We start from the raw sequence: 22500 nt of genomic DNA, 5'->3' as shown, positions 1-22500 counted from the left end.
CTACCACCACCAACCCCACCACCACCAACCCCACCACCACTAGCACCACCGCCACCATCCAAACTACCACCACCAACCCCACCACCACTAGCACCACCGCCACCATCCAAACTACCACCACCAACCCCACCACCACCACCATCCTTACCATCCCCACCAACCCCACCACCACTACCACCACCACCATCATCCAAACTACCACCACCACCCCTACCACCATCACCAACCCCACCACCACTAGCACAACCACCATCACCGTCACCATCCCCACCACCACCTCCAACCCCACCACCAACGCTGCCATCACCACCATCATCCCCACCACCACCACACCCCCCGCTACCACCACCGCCACCATCATAACCACCCCAGTGCCACCACCACCAACGCAACCTGTGACGCCACATTTGGCAACGCTCTCTCCAAAAAAAGGCTTTTGTGCTAATCTGTCAGCAGATGATTTTCAGGAGTGTTAACTTTTCTCTTTGGCTGACGTATCCTGTGATGTTTGCGAAACTGAGCCGCCGTCGCAACGGGATGTTAGTGTGTAAACACGGTGACAACACAGCTGTAACACACACTTTCCAGTTACGGAAATGCACAAACACCTCCTGTTCCACCACCACTGAAAAAACTAAACTTTCTGGTATATCTGCAGGTTTTGCTGCTGCCTTTTGCTGCAATCACTCCTGTGCTGCGTACGTACCCGATGCAGGAGTGCCTGCGGGTGGAGAAGTTTCCCTGGGTCTTCCTGGAAAAGCGTGAGTCTTTGTTCATCATTGTATCGTGTGTCTTGTTGTCTGAAGAGCTGGTCGGGGGGTCGGGAGACGTGTCAGACGAGAGGCTTGGGGACGCGGCGGGCGCAAGAAGTCAACTTCGGTGCAACTACAGACCCCATGGCCATGTTAGAACAGAGAGCAAGTCCAAAATATCGTCCGCTGAGTCCAAAAACACAAAACCAAAAACCTCAAGCCAAAACGTATAAGAGCGTCACAGAGCGACACTGGATGCACCTGGTCAGCATGAGGGAGAAGAGAGGAGACGGTCCAATGTGCCGAGCTCTGCTCTGCTCTGCAGGCAGAGGATTAAAACAAATGACGACCCAAAAAAAAAAAAAAAACTTGTTTGAACGAGGCCGATTACTTCCAGGTCAGTGCAGAATCAAAGTGCATCAAACTGTACGTTGGCCAGAGATATGTCCTTCAGCCTTTTCCAATTCAGCGTGTGCGTGAGCAGCCTAAAAAAGGGCAAAGAGTCCCGTCTTTGGCCAGCCAATCAGGGACGGAGCTGGCGTATCATCTCCTGATGAGGAAAGTCCAGGCCTGAATCAAGTCAAGTGGAGCCAAGGATGGTGTCAGCTGTCAGCGCTCATCTGGGACTGCTGGGGTGGACCTGCCAAGATAAACTCTCCTATCTCACCTGTGAGTCTATTTTTCTTGTGTTTTAAAAAAATAAAATAAAGTCTCTTGGGGTACTCCTGAGGAGGGCGCACCAAGCATCAAGTCTTCCAAAAACAAAAAAAAACAAAACCTACAGGCTGAAAAGATGGAACTTCTCTAGGATGACCCACAGGTATTTTGAAAAAGAGGAAAAAGTTGAGAAGAGTTTATATTTTTCTTAGCCGGTAGAGTGCTAGAATCCCATCAGATGCACCCTGACGTGGGCCACCCCATGTCAGCGTCCCCGTCAGAGGAACTGCTATGGCTCGGGCTTCTCTCCTGAGAGTGCTGGGACCAAAAAGTCCGGCTTACAACAACAAACAACAACACTGTCTCCCCCGAGAAGCAGATAGTGAGAGATATTGAGGGAGGGAGCGGGACGGGACGGGACGGGGCGGGGTGGAGTGGGGTGCTGGGCGGTCAAGTGAGAAGAGGACAGAGAGAGCGAGAGTGAGAGAGAGCGAGCGAGAGAGAGAGAGAGAGAGAGAGAGAGAGAGAGAGAGAGAGAGAGAGAGACGAGGGAGATGAGCGGCACTCACAGATGTGGTGCAGAAGGTGAGAGAAGCCATGAAAAAGGCCACTTTACTGCCACATTCAGCCACAAGTACAAAGTTACAAAGTTTTAAAGGAAAAGTCTGTTGTTTTTTTCTCTTAATGGCACTGAGCAACTTCCTCTCTGCGTGCAACCAACCTGACTTCATGCCAGCACTGATAATAGCACACTGCCTGCTCATCGATCAGTTCTTCAATACTGCATGTGTGTGTGTGTGTGTGTGTGTGTGTGTGTGTGTGCGTGTGTGTTTGTGTGTGTGTGCGTGTGTGTGTGTGTGTGTGTGTGTGTGTGTGTGTGTGTGTGTGCGTGCGTGTGTGTGTGTGTGTGTGTGTTTGTGTTTCCCCCAGCCCTCTTCCCTTTTTGTTCTTTTTCTCATCCCATGACTGTAATCCATTTGATTCTCCCAATGCCCCCTTTCACTATGCTGGAAAAAAAAAATATTTGGACATAGTATAACATGTACAAGAGAAGGAAAATGTTTTGCTTGATTAGAGAGAAGAGTCCAGGGTCTATTAAAGCAACAGCTTATTCATGACTGTCTATATTAAACGTTAAACGGGTTCTATGGTAAAATGTCTCAGTCTGTCGGGACTTCGCTCAGTTGGAAGAATTTTTTGACACTGTGAAACCATGCAGTTACAGTGAGGAACACTGTACCAGAATAAACTGAGTTCACACACACACACACACACACACACACACACACACACACACACACACACACACACACACTCACACTCACACACACACCAGTGTTTAAAAGCATAAAATCACTATTTTTAGCAATGAAATATTCAAATAAAACTGTCTTGATTTTCTAGTGGGGGGACGACTATAAAACAGGGATTTACATCTTGCATTTCAATAACATTTTATATATACGTGAAACCTAAAGTGGGCCGCCAGGCGGCAGGGGAAGATCTCTGTGCCCCCAAGTGACTTTAGAGGTTGCATAGACTGGCATTTATGCCCCGTATAAGGTTTCATACATTCACTGGGTTAATCTCACACATCCACATTGCAATCAGCCCCTCAGCCTAGTTTGAAATGTGGGACGATCTTAGAAAAAAAAAAGTGACTTTCAAAGCATCTGAATCCGATTTAATCAGCACTGCCGGAGCCTGAGCAGCTTCTCACTTTTTCCACCACTGAAGCTTTCACCTCATCAGAAGTCGATTGGTCTGGGTGCATTTAATTAAACAGGTGGAGATCAAGTTAAGATGGACGGTTTCTCCTCACTAATACAGCAGCCTTGATGGGTGAGTTCATTTCGGAAAAAGGCTACAAATATCCCTCAACACAAATCTCTCCTAAATTTTCCACAGGACAACATCTCTCTCGTCAAGTCAATGAAATGGCTCCAGTCTCTGTGCTTCCAGGCCTCACTGGTCCCAGTCTCCGTCCACTTGCAGACCAGTTGATAGACAAGAACAAAGGTCAGGATTAATTCAAGCCTCCGTCAAAAGAATTATGACTGAGTGTCGCCGTCTTCCATCGGCATTGACGCTGAAGACATTTTCCACTAAAGGGAGGAGGTCATTTTGACATGATGTCTCTGCAATGGAAAAAAGGGCTTTATCACCTCAGACACTAAGTGAAAATAAGTTCACGGCCATGTTCTATATTTGAGCTCCCAGCAAAAATCCACTTTCCGCCCGGACCCCCAGTTTGTTTAATTCCTCCTTCTCGCCAGCCATCCTGCCATAACTCATCCTCATCCATTCATCTCTGTGCTGACGTTACGGGACACTTTACGTGCCCTGCGGAGGGACATTTCCAATGGCCTGACCTCAGCGCTGCATAATGTAAAAGCTCTGACATGTCGAAGCTTCCACAAGAATCTGACTTTTCGGGACTTGGCCTTGAAATTCCTTCGAGCGGACCCCTGGCCCTCTCGTGCTAGGATTTTTTTTAACAGAAACGTTAAATTGAAGGCAACAGTGGCTGGGACCCTGGAGTGGAAACGCTGCTGCCACTTGTGTGCAAGAGGAGAAAGACAAACTGTGGAGCAGAGTGCCTTTTTAGCAGGTCCTTTCTCTCTCATTTTAAAATGATTCTGAGGGAAAAGGACGTCAGCAAACAGACCAGTGTTTCTCAACTAGTAGGTCGCAACCCAAAAGCTATTTTGATTGGGTAATTGCAGTTTCACTTTTTTTTAAAGGGATTTTAAAATATACATTTCTGGAGAAAATGTCAGGCATTCATTTCGCAGGACACGTCCATCCAGCCATTTTCAACACCTGCTTCTTCCCGAGCTCAGGGTCACGGGGGTCTGCTGCAGCCTATTACAGCTGTCATAGGGCGAAGGTAGGGTGACACCCTGGACAAGTCACGAGTTCATCATGAACATGCAAACTCGCAGGACACAATTCAATTCAATCATTTCAACAATTTGTTTACTAGACATAATAGAAAGTGGGCCAGCATTTTAATTTTTATGGAATACATTTGGGTCACGACTTCATGAAGAAAAAATGTTGGTCCTGAGACTCCACCAGTTGAGAACCAGTGCTTTACACTGGTCGAGGATGCCTCTTTACAGCCCCAGAAAACTACGTGCCCACATGTGAGTGCTTACATGTCGAAGATCTGAGATGAAACACAAACACTGGAGAGGAGCACGTAAAAAAGACAACGTTTTACAAGGCTTTAAAACTTTCCACAGCGTGACTCCACCGCTGGAGTTTCAGGGACACTGATGAGGAAAAACCTGCTGGAGACTCAAGGCACAACGCAGAGCAATTATCTCCCTAACACACAAAGCCCAGTTTTGTTATCTGTGTCTTTGAGAAGTTACAGTGGCCTGACGCCGAGCGCTCGCCCGCCGTGACGTCATCACAGAGTCAATGTTTAATTTGCATTGGAATTGCGGGCCGAGGCCGTCGGCAGGTAGCAGAGAGCCGCTGCTCTTTGCACACTAATGTTTTTTTGGTTTGTGCAAACGACATCCTGTTGGATGGTCTGGTGGCGGTGGCGGTCGGGGGGTGGAGCTTGTTTTCGTGTGGCTAATTAAACAGCCCCTTTGTGGGATAAAAAAGATGGCTGACAGAGGGGTGGAAGAACAAACGGACAACCAGAGGATGTCGCTGAGCCGTGTGTTTGTCGAGGTGACGCCACCTGGCAGCACGACAAAAGCCTCGCACACGCACACACACACTCCTAGAATGAAATGAAATCCTGGGCAGCCTTCTGACAGCCGAGTCACAGCTGACCTCCAGGGTCATTACATAAAAAACAAAATAAGTTTTGCAGCCACTATGACTGACTTTGCACAACCAGTTTATGTCAGCAGTGTCAGTAAAACACTCGCTGCTCTTGCCTTCAGAGGGTGGAAAAGAAACCTTTGAGTAACAACAGCAGAATTTATTGTGGTGGAAGTCCCTGAGACAACAGCTCACGTTTGTTTTGTTTTTTCCCAACCAGAGAGCTGTGTGTTTTAAAGTTCAAACAGCTGTACTGGAGCCTACTGAGCTCAGGATCACTTTAGTTACATTGGATGGGATTGTTTTTTCTTTCAAGGCTGCTGCCAGCAGATAAGTCATGAAGAGTTTGTCGCTGAGCAGAGTCAGACAGTCCTCATTAGCACGCACATGCGCGCTTTCTTCAGCAATTAGTGGTGAAGAGCAGCGGAGAAAATGTTCAAATATTGGTTGAAGAGCGTGTTAAGCTCAGGTCAACATGACTCCACTCTGCCGCAGAATAATTAACCCTGCCACAGTTTTGCACAAAAGGCACTTACAACCTGTCTCTACGCGTGATACATTAAAATGAACCACAACAAAAAAATACAACACGCTCTGCGGAAAACTCTTGGGCGGCTCGGTGCGTCTACCTGGGTGTGTGCGCCAGGGTGAAGCGGCGCCGCTGGAGGTTGATGCTGCGGTTCATCAGCAGCTTCCTGAAGAGCAGCGGAGAGTGCCGGGGGGAGCCGCGCGGAGAGTCCTTGGGGGAGATCTTGGGCGAAGCGGCGGGGGACACCGCCACCGTCCTGGGCATGAGCTTAATGATGGGGAGCCTGGTCAGCCGGGGCACGTCCTCCAGCTCGGCCTGCTCGTCCTCGGAGCTGTCCGTGCACAGCTCGCTCATGGCGGCGGCGGGAGGGTCAAGTGGTCGGGGCTCAGCTATCTAGTCCGCTTCAAAAGTTCGGCAACAGCTAACGACTCGGCTCCGGTCCGCGCGCACTTTTGCTCAAGCCCAACTCGGTCCGGCCCATAACAGCTCCCAGAGGTCTGCTGAGGTGAACTCTCAAAAATAAAGTGAGATAAAATAAAGCCACCGGAGCCACTGCTGATCAGCTTTTTGCTGTTTATTGGGAACTAAACAAGTTGGGAACTAGCGTGTCCTTCCTGCGGGGCTCCTGGGACTCATTCTGGCTGCCGAGCCGGCTGGAAGACTCAAACATTAGCGTTTATGTACTCTGGCTGCCTCCCTCCCTCTTTCACGCTTTGTTTACATTACGGCTAGGCCTTCCCTCTCTCTAACTAAATATGGACGTCTGATTTACAGGGAGGAGAGGCATGACGGATCACCTCCTTCAGCTTCTTCTCCCTCCCGCTTCCCGAGTCTCTGCCTCCCCCACACTCCCTTTTTCTACTCCTTTTCCTCCTAAGAACAGCATACATCAACTCCAAAATGTGGCGCCTGGTCACCTCCTGCAGTGTGAAGAGACGCAGGCGCCCGGCCACTCAGGCCCTCTCCGCTTCTTCGCCTCCGACAAGACTTTGCAAACTCAGGCTTTTTTTTTCCTCCCCCCCTTTTTTTTCCACTGCTCCCCGAGGTGCAGCTTGTTGTGAAGTCGCCTATTTCCTCAGAGACAGCCTCTCTGCCTTTCACATGCTCCGAGCGTACCAGGAAGAGTCACATGAAGGGCCTCTGACTATAAAAAGCAGAGGTAGATAAAAAGCTAACACAGAGCATGGGCGCTGTCACGATGGCGCTCCCTATCTGTGACCAGGGGCAACATCTTTTTTTCTTTTTTTTTCTTCTTCACTGCGCTCCCTCCCCCAACCGGGGTCTTTGTTTATCAGTGCAGAGTGAGGAAAGGTCTTCCTGTGATTAGGCTCTAGTAGTTCAACACCGGTGCTGTGCAGGGCAACTAAAATAACCCGAGGAGCTGGAACATCTGACGCAGGGCGGAACTTCACACCAAGCGATTGTTGGCTGAGAGAAGAATGATTCTTTGATATAGTCTATGTTATACTCTTTGTGCACAGCTACGGCTGCTCTGTCGGTTTCTGCGTCCTGTGCAGCCGCTGTACATGTGTCACTACGTGGCCAAGATCCAAGTGTGGAACTTTTTCTTTGCAATTTTATTTTTGTCCTGGTATCTCAAACGAACCCCCCACGGCCCAAAACAGCGTTTGACTTTCCAGATGATATCCCGACCGCACGACCGCGGCCAACACTACTTTCCATTGGGGTGCCGTTAACCGTGGCTGACCCACTCTGCTCCGAGAGTCTCAGCTGAGACTCTGGCCTTTAGATCAACCAGCGACTTGACGTCAGCGTTTCTGTTTGCTTTTGATTTTAAATTTAGAGTCGTTACGTGCCACGGCGGAATAATTGTCAAGGTCATTCAGATGTTGTACAAATATAGATTTCCATTTAAAAAAAAAAAAAAAACAGTACAGCGGCTTTTTAAAAGAAAAAAAAAGCAAGGCAATGAATTGATCAGCCACAACATTAAAAGATGTAAGAACTGTGGCAAATGATACTTCTTTGCTGAAAAAGACAATTCTCTGTTTTCATTAGAATTTCTTTTTTTTTTTTTTTTAAAAAAAACAAATGTTTCGCAGCCCATCACCTCCACTGTACTTTTAAAACCACAGATTTTTATCATGTTCCATGTAGTCTGGCCAGATTTACGACCTTGGCCATTGAGCACTATGATTCCATGAATAAGTTTTGTTGTGCCGATTGTGCAACGCCGTGTTCCAATGCTGTGGCTGAATGTTTTAAGTCCACTGTATGTATGTATATGTACGTATGTACGTATTTGTTTAAGAACAATAACAGAAACAACGGTGATATGACGCAGATAATTTGCGCTAAAGACAATTGCTAAATGCTAAACTTGTTCTGCTGCCCCCAAGTGGCCAAAAGAAAATCTATCTCAAAAACTATATTCTCCTGCAGGTTTCTGAAGGTACAGTAGCCATCAGTCTTTCAGTGTTTCCTGCAGCTACTCACAGACCAACATTATCTCTTTCAAACGTCTGAACACATCTAAAGAAAAAGGCGGTAAACAAACAAACAAATCCCAGCCCTGCAGCACATCATCATCCAGTCATGTGGATGTCAGAGGCAGAGTTGAGGGCTGCCCCGTTCCCACTTGGACTCAGACGCATGTTCTGCTGCTGCATCACAGTATCTGCAAATTATCTGTGTGTCTCTCAAATCTCTTTGACTCGGCAGCCTCAGACTGAGATCCATCTACACAGGGACTTTGTGGACACCACCTTCAGCCATCCCAGCTTCCATCTGTTTAGATTTTCTGACGTCAGACTGGTACTGAGACTCCTGCAGTACCGGAGCAGGAAAGGTCTCTCCAACAGCCCTTTTATGGTGCTCATTCTCCTCATTCTGGACTCTGCCTTCATCTTTTTTACTCTTAATAGATCTGCTTTCTGGCTCCAGCGCGTCCATCCGGGGTCAACATCTGGTTCGGCCCTGACGTCTCTCTGGTGAAATCATGCTTCCCGGTGGTGTGATGGGAGGCGTTTAGAGGATTTTTAAGAACATATAGATCTAAAGAAGAAGCACTACTTGAGGACAAATGTAATGTAAATACTGTATATATTATATATACTGTATATGTGCTGCTTATTTTGGCCAATGACAGCAAACACAGCTTGTTTCACCTGTGAAAGTTCTCTGGCTGAAGCCAGTTGCTGTTTGCGACGTCACGTTGCACTTCTGTGTACGCAGACATGTGCCCACTTAGCATTGGTGTTAAAAGTTAAAGATTTAAAAAAATCAACAGAGTGAGCAACTAATGCTCGCACTGTGGGGAAAGTTAGTGTGTCGCTCTCCAGCGTTACATAACCCTCGTCTTCCTTCTTCCACTCGTTTCAAAGCGCTCCTCGCTGCTGGCTGCCGGCCAGATGCTGATTTGTGTGACCGTGTCCAATGTCTTGTGGCCGCAGCGAGTCATGGACCACACAATGATCCCCGATCCGAGTGTCGTAGATGTTAGAGGCCTTTGTTAGAGGCCCCCCAAACCCTACACCTCCCGCCGTCTTCCCGGGAAGACGTGTCTTCTCAGTTGTGTCCTTGTCCAAATAGTTGAACCTTAAAATCACTTTGGATCCATCTTCAACCGCTGCTGAGACTTTCCCAGTCAGCTGAAATAAGTTCATTACACTCGATCATTACTACCATCATGGTCAAAATATCTTTTAAAAGGCTTTCCAGAAAGAAACAAAAACAAAACTCTGAGCCACCATGTAAACAAGCCCCCACAGCAAGGAAGGCCACTGCTAAACGCTCTCATTAGTTCCTCCTCATCATCACACGTCTCCAGAGCTGTTGCTGAATACCTGGAAGGCTGTAAATGCTCAAGGAATGAATACGCACCAGAGCGTGACAATATAATTGAGCTATTTTCCACTCGATGTGATGAATATGCACATTGTCTCACTTGTCTTGCGGGTTCTATTTTTTTTTTACATTTAAAAACATTTGGAGTTGGATGACACAAATGGAACAAAATTCTGAGAAAACACCCTACGTTTAGTTAAAAACAAAAGACTAAAAAGCGCTAAAAATCAGGAAAATGACAACCAGAACCTCTGGCCATAGCAAAATGCCAAGTATAAACGCAAAATTAGAAAATGTAATAAAATAATACATTCCCAGGGACGCTGAGCTGAAGCTGTGAGGAGGTGACGCTTGTGTGTTTTTAAATCTTGTGCTATAGTTTACAGTACAATTTACAGCTAATTTACAGTTTACAGCTAATTTACAGTATCACTCAGCCGCATGTCTAAGTGTGAACTTTTCAAATTACCATGACGAGTTTTTCAGGACCGAGACAACACGAAGACAAACACAGGATTGTCCTATAGAAAGGGGAGCGACAACATGACTCACAGGCCCCTGGAGATGCAGCTGGTGAGGGTGCCCAAACTCCTGGAGGGCTTGATGTCTGCGGCCGATGATCTGGACTGGGGGTTGGCGCTCGTGGAGGGCCTGCAGGACAGCCTGGGCAGCTGGATGGAAGAATCCTGCTGAGAGGAGTCCCACTGTCTCTGAAACGATACAGGGCTTTGGATTTACATTTTTTAAGGCTTAAGAATAAACACTGAAATAAAAGCTTTCATTCACAGGTGTTATTTGACTTCATACTTAACACAAGTCATCTAAGTCACATCCGTTGACTCAGCTAATTTACCTGGACGTTCCTACTTCCTCAGCATGTTCTCTTAGTTAGTTATAAATCATGTGATGAGAGCATTTCATTTTCAAAAGGAGTCATATGAACTGAAACAGACGCGCTCAGTAAAACGACAATCATCACCTTCTGGTACCTTCACCAAGGCAGTGCAAAAAAAACAAAACAAACCACAGGGCTGAAATGTAAATGCTGTGGACAGGACACTCAGTGTGCGCCTCGCCAAAACATGACTGCGCCCACAGAAAAAGCACAATCCAGGCGATATTTTTGGAAGTCTTTATCTGATCCCAGGTCCTGAGACCCACACACTCTCACCTTAGACACAATAGATGGTTCTTAAGAGTGTGATTAGTGGTTGGCTTTAAGTTCTCAGGGCATCTGTGTTTCAGCGTCAGTGTTGAATGTTGAACAGATAAGAGACCTTGTTTTCTGCTGCATCCCGTGATCCTATCGTATCTTCTGCCGGGGTGTCCCACCTTTCTATAAACAACTGTCACACTCACGCACACACCTCTGCCATGTGTTAATTTCCCTTCATTAGTAAGGAGGAGGGGGCAAGAATCCCTGACGCATGCCATTAATTGACATCTTCATAAAAGAGCACAAATGAATCATGTATCCAGATATTTAGAAGTAAATTTATAAGGAACATTAAGACAAATTTAATTAAACTGCATTCCAGATGTTAAACAGAGGTTATTCTACTGTATCCTCTATTGTATACAGCATACAAGTCTACAGTCTCTGTGGCTGTGTGTTCACAAACGACACTAAAAGGTTACGGAACACATGAGCACCATTACATAATAGTAGCGCAGAAGACAGAAACCATACCAGCAACTTCAACTCGTGTTTTTGCTTTTAAAGCCCCTCACTTTTATTAAACTTCACACACAGAAATGGCAGCACAAACTCAAAAAATAGCGGCTAAGACAAACGACGGTCGCCCCCTTACCTCAGTGAAGCTGAGCATTTCTGACAGCTTATTTTGTGCCATATTGACAGCTCTTGTATGGTGAGAACGAGACAACTGGAAAGGAGGAAATACCAAAGAGGAGGACACAGATATGACACATAAGATCAGATATGACAAAGTCTGTGGGACCAAAACATGAACTATTTACACGCCTCTTCCAATACACCCAGCAACATTAAACGCTGACTTATATATCAGCAACCTTTTATAGACCAAACCTGCAAGCAGTGAACTGAAGAAGAGACAGAGTCAGGTTCAAGGCGAGAATAAAAAAGAGGAGACGGTATGTGCAGAGACTAGCACTGAGCGCTGAGACTTTGACAGTGTGGGTGTGTGTGTGACCATAATCAGCGCGTGGCATCAGCAGATCTCATGCACGCAGACCTTCTGGTTAGGCAAGACTGATTCTGATCAAGCTGCCAACTATTATTAACCCAAACAAGGACTTGAAACTTTGCAAATTATTTAAGGCCTTGAGCAGATGTTTCAAACCTGAAAAAAAATAAATAAAAATAACCGTGATGGAAAGAAAATGGTTCAACTTTTAGAATATCAGTGGAAAAAAAACAATACACAACCGTTCCAAAGATTTCACAGAACTAGAGTGAAATCACTTCGTCTACGAATGTGTTTGCTGACGTTGCCAAATTTGTGACATTTGCTGCCACCTAGAGGATATTGAGAACACCAACTAGGAAAGAGAAAGCAGGAGCTCAAACGCTATGATGAAATGATGAATGCTTTTGGTTTATGAAGAAAACACTCAAAGATGCAATGTGGTTTTTATTATACATTTGTGAGAATGTGATTTTCTTATCATTTCCCTTTCACCAATGAACATGACATTAAAAGATACAGATATATCATGAAAAATCTTCAGCATTCCCTTTTTAGATGTGGCCACTCCTGGAAGCGGTGTGCAGTGCTGCTCTTTCACTCCTTATAGCAGTAGCTTCCAAAATGTCTCTGGCTCCCGCCACACGGTGGTATAGGTGGGCCCTGGGTGGAAATGTAATGAAGAGAAAATTAAATCCAGCGGGTATAATAGGAATGACTAATGATGCACTCACTGTGTAGGACTGAATCCAACAAAACCGCACCTTATACATGCTGCAGACCAGTTGAAACAGATGAGATGTGGCATTCCTCTGTAGTTCGTCTGTGTGCACCTGGAAAACATAGCAGCCACAGGAAACAAAACAATCAGGTAAAAGCAGAGACCGAAAAGGTTATTATGGGATAAATAATAATATGGTTCAAATGAGTTTAGAGTGATATAATTAAAGGAGCAGTGAGAAGGATCTATATTCATTGTTTAACTCAGTGGACTGAAGATGGAGATATCCTGTTACATGGCTCTTATTAAATACAAAGGGCTCTGGACTTTGCTGCAGTTAAACTGCACTGGACTCTCACCCCATTTACGGTCACCCAGGGCACATATTGGTGTGAAGGTTTTAAGGCTTTGGTCTTCAGGGCATTTTGGTGCATCAGCTGGTTCCCGATGTCCCCATTTACACAGCTCATCACTTCATTCCAGTCCAAGCTGGGGTCGTGAAGGCCTACACACTGCAACAACAAATGCAAGGCAATTGGAATCAAACGTGTCAATGCAACACACACACACACACACACACACACACACACACACACACACACACACACACACACACTTCTGTAGGCTAGGGGAGAAAAATACGATCATATATATATATATATATATATATATATATATGTATATATATTATTATTTATTCATATTTACATGCCTTATGTGCCCCGGTAGCTGCGCCGCACGTAAGCGTAAGTGTGGTCATGTGACGTGATTGCGCAACCTTAACAGGTGCTTCACGTTCACTAATCAGTGTGTCGTGGGGTAACTATAGTAAGGAGCTGCAAGCTCTCCAGTCTCTCACCACCTCGAAGAACAGCACTTTTGCAAACTTCTTCAACTCCGTTGTTGGTCTGCTGAGACTTAGAGTCCGTTATCGCTGACATGCACTGGTTGTCCGAGGAATTGGTGAGTGTTGAAAATACGACTAACGTGTTGGCTAGCATAGACGCTAACTTTGCATTTATTGAACGTTCTAATTAGCTCATGTTAGCGCTTTCGCATTGTCTTTATTGTTTGCCGGCGAATGTATTATGTATTTGATTTAAACTTGTTTTATTCTGGTAATTTACTGGTCCTGTTTGCTTAATCCAGGCCAGGTGAACCATGAACAATTTCGATGGCGAGCTCAATGTACTGGGAGAAGAGCTGAAGCCCCGAACGTAGCCACAGGTCGGGTAGAAGGCTGATACCGCCTGTCCCCTCACCTTGGTATAGCTGCTTGTACACCTTCCGGTCACTCCTGGACATTAAATTCACCGGACAATTGCTGTGTCTCAATTCAGGGTCTGCACCCTTCAGACCGAGTGTCCTCCGTCTGAAGGAAGCATTCGAGTACCCAGCCTAGAAGGCCTGACCAAACCCCGCCTCCCCGGTAACTACTCGGGACGGTCTAGCCTTCGGCGTATTTCCTCGTTTCGTCACCGCCGTTCCCTCCGGCTGGCCAACCCCGGAAGTGATGTTTTTATAGTATCAAGATAACCATTAGTTCGCCATCTAACAATGCCGTTGGACGATCAAATAAGTAAAATCCTATGTTAAACACTGGATACTTTACGTGAAACTTCAATATTTAAATTTATATGTTGTGTCTTTGCCAGTACATGCCGCTAATTTCAGCTGACTTCCCAGGATCCTACGCTGCTTTGCAGCCGCACGCAAAGCATCATGGGACACACAAGTACGCGAAGAATAGTAGCGGTGCATCCTTGGAATCGGCTAAAACGAGTGCGTATTTCCGAGTACGCATTTTGAGTGTCCTAAGCGCCCTTGGGAATTGGGACAAGCCTTTGCGCAGTGCTATGACGCAACTTCCTTTCAAAATGCGTACTTCAAGGATGCAGACCCTGAATTGAGACACAGCAAATATTTACATGGACAATTTTCCACACGCATACACTTTCACCCACGTAAGAGGTCGCATCAGCTTAACCAATGATCTGCTCATGTTCCTGGACTTTGTTTTTTCCCTCTTGTTTCATATATTATGCTGTTAATTAATTGCCTGAGCTCAGCCAGTTCTGTGAGTTGATTTTCTTTCTGGATCCGAACCAGTTATTTATTGCAGCTGTAAAATTATTTTGTGGTTATTATTATTATTTTTATTATTATGGGGGGGGGGGGTTGTAAATATTTTGGTTTCGGTTTCCACAAACTGCACAATACAGGTATTTGGTAAAATCATTTTGTTTTTTTGTCTTAATTACTTAGGCCAGCTCCAGCAGTTGATTCTAGCTTCTGACCATAGCCCTTATTATTCTATATTTTACCAAGTTAACTAATTCAAACACCCGTTACACTTCCTTACGCTCTTTGCGGCTTTGATGACATCACTGGAGGATTCCATACAGTAGATGATTGAGAAGGCCTGGGAACTCGTATTCAGCAGACAAGCCTGAAAAAACAGTGACATTACTGACCGATGACTGCGAGACAAGGTCTCCCTCAGGTTTTTACTTTTTTTTTCAGTCATGTATATTCCATAATACACAGTGTATTCTTGCTAGTTACAATATTGTTCATTCATCTCAACTGAAAGCTACATTACTGGAAACTGTTGACTTCCTTTACCTCAATCATGTTGCCCAAGCATTCCTGTTCCCCATGCTGACACTCAAAAATATACTTCTTTACGCCAGCTTTTTCCTAGAGAGGAACATATTAAATACATTCATTCAGTTTCAAGTCGCCTAAAATACAATGCAGTTTTACACATTAGTTTGACAAGATCATCCAATTTCTGCCAGTAGCTCTAAACATATGTATATATCTATTGTCTTGGAGGTCTATGTTTATGATTGACTGCCAGATACCTGTGCATTGCCGTACGGCACGAGAGAGACAGTCATGATGTCTTGAAGCATGATCCAGGTAGGCAGGAGTATCTGGGTGAGGTACATTCTGCAGCCGGGACACAGGCTCTCATAGTAAAGGGCCACCTCGACTGGCTCTGCTTTCTCATGCTTCCTGCTGAAGTCTGATTCCAAGCACTCCTTCAAAACCTGCACAGGTGGTGGAGTTTTCAGTGATGTTGGCAATCTGTTCCTGTTGGATTCTCACCACACATCTAGGATGGACTGGGGCAGGTACAAAAGTGTCAACAGCAAAATGAGACTTGCACGTCATCATCTGAATAGCTGCTGGGTAAGCAAGAGGCCACTGCTGCAATTGAGCAGATTGCAAGAGACACAAGGTAGTTTGCAAAAGGCCAGTGTGGCCAAAGACCTTTCTTTTGGATTAGGGAAATAAACATTTAACTGTTTGGCCATAATAATCACGTTTGGAAAAAGGTCATCCAAATTGTGAAACGGCAGGATTGCAGTATCACGCTCTGGAGGAAGCAAGTGTATTTTTCTATTTGGTTGAGATGAAGCCTAAAGTTCTGACTTCACACGGAAGGCATTTTGTTTAATATTTGTTTTCCATTTCCTTTTCTTTGTTCCAGATTCACACATCAGTAAAACATTGTAGTCTTTTTTTTTTTCTTTTTTTTTTTTTTACCCCCAAATACCTTGCGTGGAGACGGAACTCAATGCCGATTGCATTGTTGCACGCAATCGTTCCGTTTCCACGTACCAAACCCAGCGGGGTGTCACCCCTGTAGCGGCTGTAGTGGAGCGATGACGTCGTTCACGCCAGACTCGAAGCGGCGCGCACCTCCGCCGCCGCTTCCCGCCGTGCAGCGATTGTTTCGGCGTCTGGTCCATTTTGTGCCCGAGCAGCGGGCGAAACAGCCAGAGGACAATGAACAATTATCGAGCGCTGATGGAACGTGATCGAAAACTTTTGGATCAGTACTTGATATACGCCGCGACTGGCGCGATATTATGATTTAGCGCACGTTACGCTCAACGTCACCCCGTGCGGCAGGTAAAAAGGGTGGTGTTGTCCCGGGTGTCCCAATTCCATCGCAAGCCGATCGGTTCGGAGCCGATTTTGACCCGGGTCGCTTGCCGGGTTGTTTGACCCGTTTTGTCGCGCGACAGCGCGGCTCGGTGAGCAGATTCCACCGCCACCAAATGCCGATTATTTGCACACACAAAAAACCCACGTTTTTTTGGACAGTGGAATTGGGGCTTTATAGACTTTTTTTTTAAAACAAAAAACAAAAAACAAATTAACAAACCCCCCAAAACTAGCAACTCGCTTGTTGGATTCAGCGCAGTGATTTCAGGGGGTCCGTGTGACCCGAGCGGAACTACTTGGCTTAAATTTTCCATTGCTCCGAGTTGTTTACCTTACCCCACACTGGACGGCTGAGGCCAGGGACGAGCACCACTGGGACGGAGGAAGTGAGCAGGAAGACGAGACGGCACTTCCATCGAGTTGAGTATTCAACCAAATGGTTAGAAACAGCAGCAAGGGACCCCTCATCGTTTCGGATCAGGTTCAGTTCTTCGACTCAACTGCGGCGACTAATCGACCGAGCAACTTTAAATACGGAACCGAAACTTCCGCGTGAAGACGAGTCTCCTTTTTGATAGGCTGGCCCTCACATGACTTTGTTTCGCGTCACTTATCACTAGCCAACATCGTCCGCTTCTCGGTTTCCCACTTGTTTGAAGTCTGTGTACCGTAGTCAGCCCAACAACAAGTGTTGTAATGCTGTGAACCTAAGCCAACAGGCTAATTTTACAACAGTCATTATTTTCTGTCAAATTGTTGATTTTTTTTTTTTTTTTTTGTTATCAGCAATGTTCTAAGCACAAGGTCCAGCAGTTTGTCAATCCTCAACTGGTTTCCACTTGATGTCCCGCAGCTCCTCCAAGGAATTTGGACTGACACAATTGCATGAGTCGCAGTCACCGCTTCCTCCCATTCTACTGAGAAATGAGAGAAATGTATTCAGTTTATGTCCTCTTTCCTTCATGTTTTGAGCATACTCTGGTATATCCATATATTGTGTTGTTGGCTTTATTAGTAAAACTTTTGGCATACTTCAGGTATTTGCAGCACTACCAGGAAACAAAATCTGTCCGATCAATGATTTAAAAAAAAAAAAAAAATCATAGTATTCATAATCAATTTCTTTGGTGAGAAAACTATTACTCGCTGCTTTTGCTTGCTCCACTTTTCAAAAAAGTGTGTGCTGAACAGGACAATTCTAGGGGTCAGTAGTGGGAGATCAGTCCATTGTGATGTCACAAAGGGCAAGTCATACTTCTCTCGGGTTTGTCAAAACTTCCAGCCTCCTTCTGAAAGCACGTGGCTGCTGAACCCAGCTCATCTTTCTGGCATAGCGCGACATAAACTACCACCACTAAGGAAGACAAATGGCAACCTACATTGTTTCATACATCTTTTATTGTCATTTTTAAATCATTGTATCAGCCTAAGGAAAGAACCGTACAGATGAGAAGACTACCTGTCTGCAGACAAACACAACTCTGAAGCAAGCTGTACACAAGAAAGAAATAAAGGAAGGGGACGTCTGACTGGAGGCAGAACCAAAACAGGGGAGGAACCATCTATTCCTGCATAGGGGGTGTTTGTTGTTGTTGTTTTTCCTTTTGGGTACACTTCAACCAATAGGCACCTACTGGCTGACACAACAGTGCTCCCTCTGGGTTCAATTGCACTTTGGTGTAGAGTAGCTTTATCTGGATGTCCATTCATTTCCCCATCTTTCATTTCTGAGGAAAAGAATGACCAAACCGCATCTTTAGAAACCCTGCTGCTGCTGCTGCTGCTGCTGCGGTGGTGGTTGCACATGAGGCAATTCGCTGCCTCCCTGCTGCATCATGTATTCCAGCCCCATCCATCACCGCCTCACAGCCAACCACCAAGTCGTGCCGACTCCTACCTTTGGATATGAACTACTGTACACCAATGAAATACAACATATGCTAAATGCTCAAAACGCACCATGGCAAGCAAACTAACAGCAACTTTTCTGGTTAAAAATCCACAATGAAAAGTGATGACATGTGCGATAAAGACAGAACAAAATTGGGGAAATGAAAGTGCAGCGGTTTAATGTCAACACTATTCAAAAGAAAATTCACAGAAAAAAGCTGATTTTACAGTGGATGTATTTTGGTCTTCAAAATTAGTTTCACCAACCAATAAAAGCACCTGATTCAGCTTTTCATTCATCGTTTGCTGTGTAGTGCAAAAACCAAGAGCGAATTCCCCCTACCCTCGGTGTTCCTGAATTTCTGTTTCAACACACTATAACTCAACTCAAGCATGTTTCACCAAGTGGCCTGTTGTTTTGTTTAGTTTTTTTTGTTTCAACTTAACATTTAAACGCTTGAACATGACTTCTTAAAAAAAAGAAAACAGAAACACCTGGTAAGAACTGCGCTGAAGTCTGACCGTACATGTAGGTGAAGAGAAAGAGATACGGCCGGGACTGGAAGAACGGAAAGGCGAGGCTCAGTGTACGGTGAAGAAGTCAGCAGGCAAAGACTGTTGTACAGAGAAAATACCTGTTCAGTATGGAGAGAAAGTAAGGAAATGCTGGGGTCGTATTGTTTTGAAAATGAGGGAGCATTGTTCTCCTAAGTACCGAAAAACAAAGAATAACGACGAACTGAAACAGAGAAAACAAGAACGAGCAGTCGTAACAATTTTCAAGTTTTTTTTTTCAAAAAATGGCAAGAAAATGAAATATAAATCAATCAGTCATGGCCACTTGGAGGGACAGACGAACCGACTCTCAAACACATATTTACTATTTGGTTAATTACATATTTGTAAACATTTGTATTTTTTTTCTTTATGGATGAAGTTTTTTTTCAAGCTAGCTTATTATTATTATTATTATTATTTTATCTTTATAGGCTCTGAAAGGTTATCATTAAAAGACAAACAAGCAAACAAAAAAAATATATATGTTTAACCAACACTTGGACAAATCTCTCAGCTTAAAAAAAAAAAAAAAAAAAAAAAAGCCCAGACAAACACAAAAACACCTACTCAGGCACCATAAAAGAAACCTTTCTAATGCCATCATTGCTCCATGTACAAAGGTCTGCGTTATAAGGAGTGATCAAGAACCGTTACATCGTCAACGTTTTTGTTTTTGTATGGTTTTGTTTTTCTTCCTGCCGGTTTGGAGTTCAAGTCCAGGAAGAAGAAAGTAAAAAAAAACAACAACTTTGCCAATCCGTCAAAGACGACACAAAATAAAGACGGTTCCTGCTCCGTGACGGCGTCTGCGCCCGACCACCGTGGACCTCTGTGTATTTTTTGTATTTTTGTGGTGCAACTCAAACACTCAAATCTACTCGTGAGAAACAAAAACAAATCTTCAAGATGACAAGAACAAACTCTTGAGAAAAAAAAAAAACACCTTTTTTTAAATATCTAATAAATGCAAAAGCAGTCAAAACTACATTTAACATATAGTCAGCTCTGTAAATATTAACACATGTACATAAGCTTGCTTCATCCTCTAAATGCACCTGATCATCGTGTGTGTGTGTGTGTGTGTGTGTCTGCGTGTTTGTGCGCGAGTTGCTGTGGTTGATGGCCATCAAAGATCACTGCAGCTGATTAGTGAAACAAACTACAACTACAACTACAAACAGTGACCCTCACTGACAGTCGCGAAAGCAAGTCCATTCAAAAAGAGAGAAAATAAACTCGTCAAATCCTCGTTCTGATTCAAGCACAATCCAAATGACATCATCCAAAAATATAGATATCTAGGAGCACATCTCAAAATATTTATCCTCTGCGACGTGTCTCTGGGTGGTGGACAGACGCGGACGTCGTTCCGTGAGACTGATGTGTGCTTTGTGTGCGAGGCCAGTTCAAGAAATATAATTTACAGTGTAGCAAAGCCCATTAAAACATAGTTTTCCTCTCAACGACCACGTGTCAGTAGGGAAAAAAAAGAATTATTTTCAAGAAGGTTAGAGAAAAAAAACAAGCAATAAAAAAAACAAAAAAAACGCCCATCGCAGAGGCAAGTACGATGAACCCTTCGAGTTTTCGCTACAAGCAAAAAAGACAAGAAAAGCAGAAAAGCTCGAAGTGCAACAAAGTGGTCACCCTCTGCTCTCTCTGCGTCGGTCTGCAGGATCAGGACCCACTGCTACTTCAAGTTGCATTGCTCCTGGCTACTAAACATCTGTGGTTACATGTCATTTATGGCATTTGACGGTGTTCATCCGCACACGATATTCACCCTTGATAACAAGAGAAGCAGGTCATTTTCTCAACTGTGCTGTTAAACTTTTGCATAAAATGGGAGCCTAATAGTACAATATCTTCATACTGTAGGCCAAAAAATTTGGATACCACTTTCACCCACACTGCTAAATACATACCAATAAATTTGGGTAAAAAAAAATAAAAAAACAAGTTGGCCAAGAGGTTGCCGTTTGTGCTACTGCTCAATAATCCACAGAAGATGAGTCTTTTAGCAGGAAAAAAAACAATAATGTTTCAGGAAATATGTGGATACCACTTTTTTTTTTTTTAAAGCGAAGAAATCATCTCAGGATTCCTGGAGGAATATTACCCTCCAGGAATATGTTTGTTAAGTTGGACAGTTTCTTGCCGTCTGAACACGCGTTGCATAACAAACCAGCAGTTCTGCTTTCCAGGCATTACAGTCTGTATCGTAAGAACTAGCGCTATTGTGAAACAATTGCAATCAGTAAAAAAAAAAAAAGCATCAGAATTACAGTTGCTGAATACGAGAGAAGGTAAAATCATAGACTGTACACTTTATCATCTCAACATGGAGGGAAAAAAGCCCATCACTCGCCGTACACTGTGAAAGACAGTCAAAAGACACAACTCAGCTTCATCGTCTAATTTCATTGCAGTTTTTTTTGCATGTGGAACTAATTGAAAGCAAAAAAGTGCAGTAACAGTTAAAAAAAAAAAAAAAAAAAAAGTGTGTTGGTCCAACAAAACTGGATAGAGGACGTGTCAGCCGGTCATAACGAACACTGAGAAAAAGCTGCATGCAGTTAAGTCGAGAGCTTATACTGAGATGTGGAACAACTGGGCTGGATGTGTGCGGTTCACATTTCTGATCTGAGTCTTTTAATATTTAACAGTAAAACATGAAATCAACTCAAAAAACAAAAGGCCAAGATGCTCTGGTGCGCAGTGAGACGTTGCACCAGGCGACTGTACACACCCCACCAAAGGAAGAAAGAATATGTAACAACTACTGTAGAGAGATATATTTATGTACTGTCTGTATATATATATATATATATATATATATATATATATATATATATATATATATATATATATATACACATATATATATATACACATATATATATATATATATATATATACACATATATATATATATATATATATATATGTATATATATATATATATATATATACACATATACACATATATACATATATATATATATATATATATATACACATATATACATATATATATATATATATATGTATATATATATATATATATATACCCACATATAACAACTAAAATAGATATCCAGAAACATGCTTGGGTTTGCCTTAAATCCACACACAAAGACACGCACTTACATAAAGAACGGCGACGGCAGACGTGAGAAGCGAGGGCACGGTGTGCGACGCTCCACCGAGAAGACGACTAAAGGCACTTCTAAACGCTCTCGCTGACATGGTTTAATTTTTAAGCCCTCTCATCAGAAGCAGCGCACTCAAACTCCTTTCATTGTTTCGTTTTCAAAAACATGCTAAAAACTGTGCAAAGTGCGGTACAGTCGACAACTCGTCCTTTTGCGGGGAGGTATCACTCGGAACAAGAAGTTGGGCAGGTTGGAAAAAGCAACTAAATTGTCTGTGAATAGACTTTATATTCACAGAGGTTAAACAAGGTAAAGAAGACGCAAGAAAAAACAAAACAAAAACTAAGCAATCACTCTGATATAGGAGATTAATAACAATTTCACTATAAAAGAAGATGACTTTTAACTCCTCTGTAACGGAACTATTATAACTGGACATTCTCTTTTTTTTTTTAATAATATGTAAGCTGTAAATGCTACGTTCCAATGCAGACCGCCCCCATAATGTAACAGACGC

At 44.0% G+C, this 22500-nt stretch overlaps 2 protein-coding genes across 5 annotated transcripts in view; both read right to left on the bottom strand.

Annotated features, from left to right (window-relative positions):
• Positions 1–10217, bottom strand: part of pde4ca (phosphodiesterase 4C, cAMP-specific a) — a 42059-nt gene extending 31842 nt beyond the window's left edge. The window contains exon 1 of one of the 4 annotated variants that reach the window (XM_076021056.1): positions 10084–10217. Coding sequence is in view for 3 of the 4 variants with exons in the window: in XM_076021051.1 (XP_075877166.1) it covers positions 5825–6078 (254 nt within the window). In the remaining variant the exon portion in view is untranslated. Of the gene's footprint in view, positions 1–706; positions 1799–5824; positions 6398–10083 lie in introns of those variants that run through there. The other 3 variants (XM_076021051.1, XM_076021052.1, XM_076021054.1) reach the window with 3 other exon arrangements.
• A 1914-nt stretch (positions 10218–12131) lies between these two features.
• On the bottom strand, positions 12132–16925 carry ifi30a (IFI30 lysosomal thiol reductase a). Its single transcript, XM_076021050.1, has 7 exons — positions 16717–16925; positions 15288–15476; positions 15046–15120; positions 14783–14869; positions 12780–12932; positions 12464–12532; positions 12132–12362 (listed from the first exon to the last, which is right to left on the bottom strand). The coding sequence occupies exons 1-7, from the start codon at positions 16846–16848 to the stop codon at positions 12297–12299; spliced, it is 771 nt and encodes a 256-aa protein (XP_075877165.1). The 5' UTR covers positions 16849–16925; the 3' UTR covers positions 12132–12296.
• Between the last annotated feature and the right edge of the window lie 5575 nt (positions 16926–22500).

Source organism: Nelusetta ayraudi, unplaced genomic scaffold, assembly GCF_046127955.1.
Source record: "Nelusetta ayraudi isolate G7.1 ecotype Tasmania unplaced genomic scaffold, CSIRO-AGI_Nayr_v1 ptg000011l, whole genome shotgun sequence".
Classification (NCBI taxonomy): domain Eukaryota; kingdom Metazoa; phylum Chordata; class Actinopteri; order Tetraodontiformes; family Monacanthidae; genus Nelusetta; species Nelusetta ayraudi.
The sequence above is the reverse complement of the archived record's forward strand: the minus strand, read 5'-3'. Positions and strand labels throughout refer to the sequence as shown.

Coding starts and splice junctions, on each gene's coding strand:
- ifi30a (XM_076021050.1), bottom strand. CDS start 16,848: ATGAGGGGTCCCTTGCTGCTGTTTCTAACCATTTGGTTGAATACTCAA. Junction 15,477..16,716: donor CCTCAGCCGTCCAGTGTGGG/GTAAGGTAAACA, acceptor CCACCTGTGCAG/GTTTTGAAGGAGTGCTTGGA. Junction 14,870..15,045: donor GCTTGGGCAACATGATTGAG/GTAAAGGAAGTC, acceptor CTGTTTTTTCAG/GCTTGTCTGCTGAATACGAG.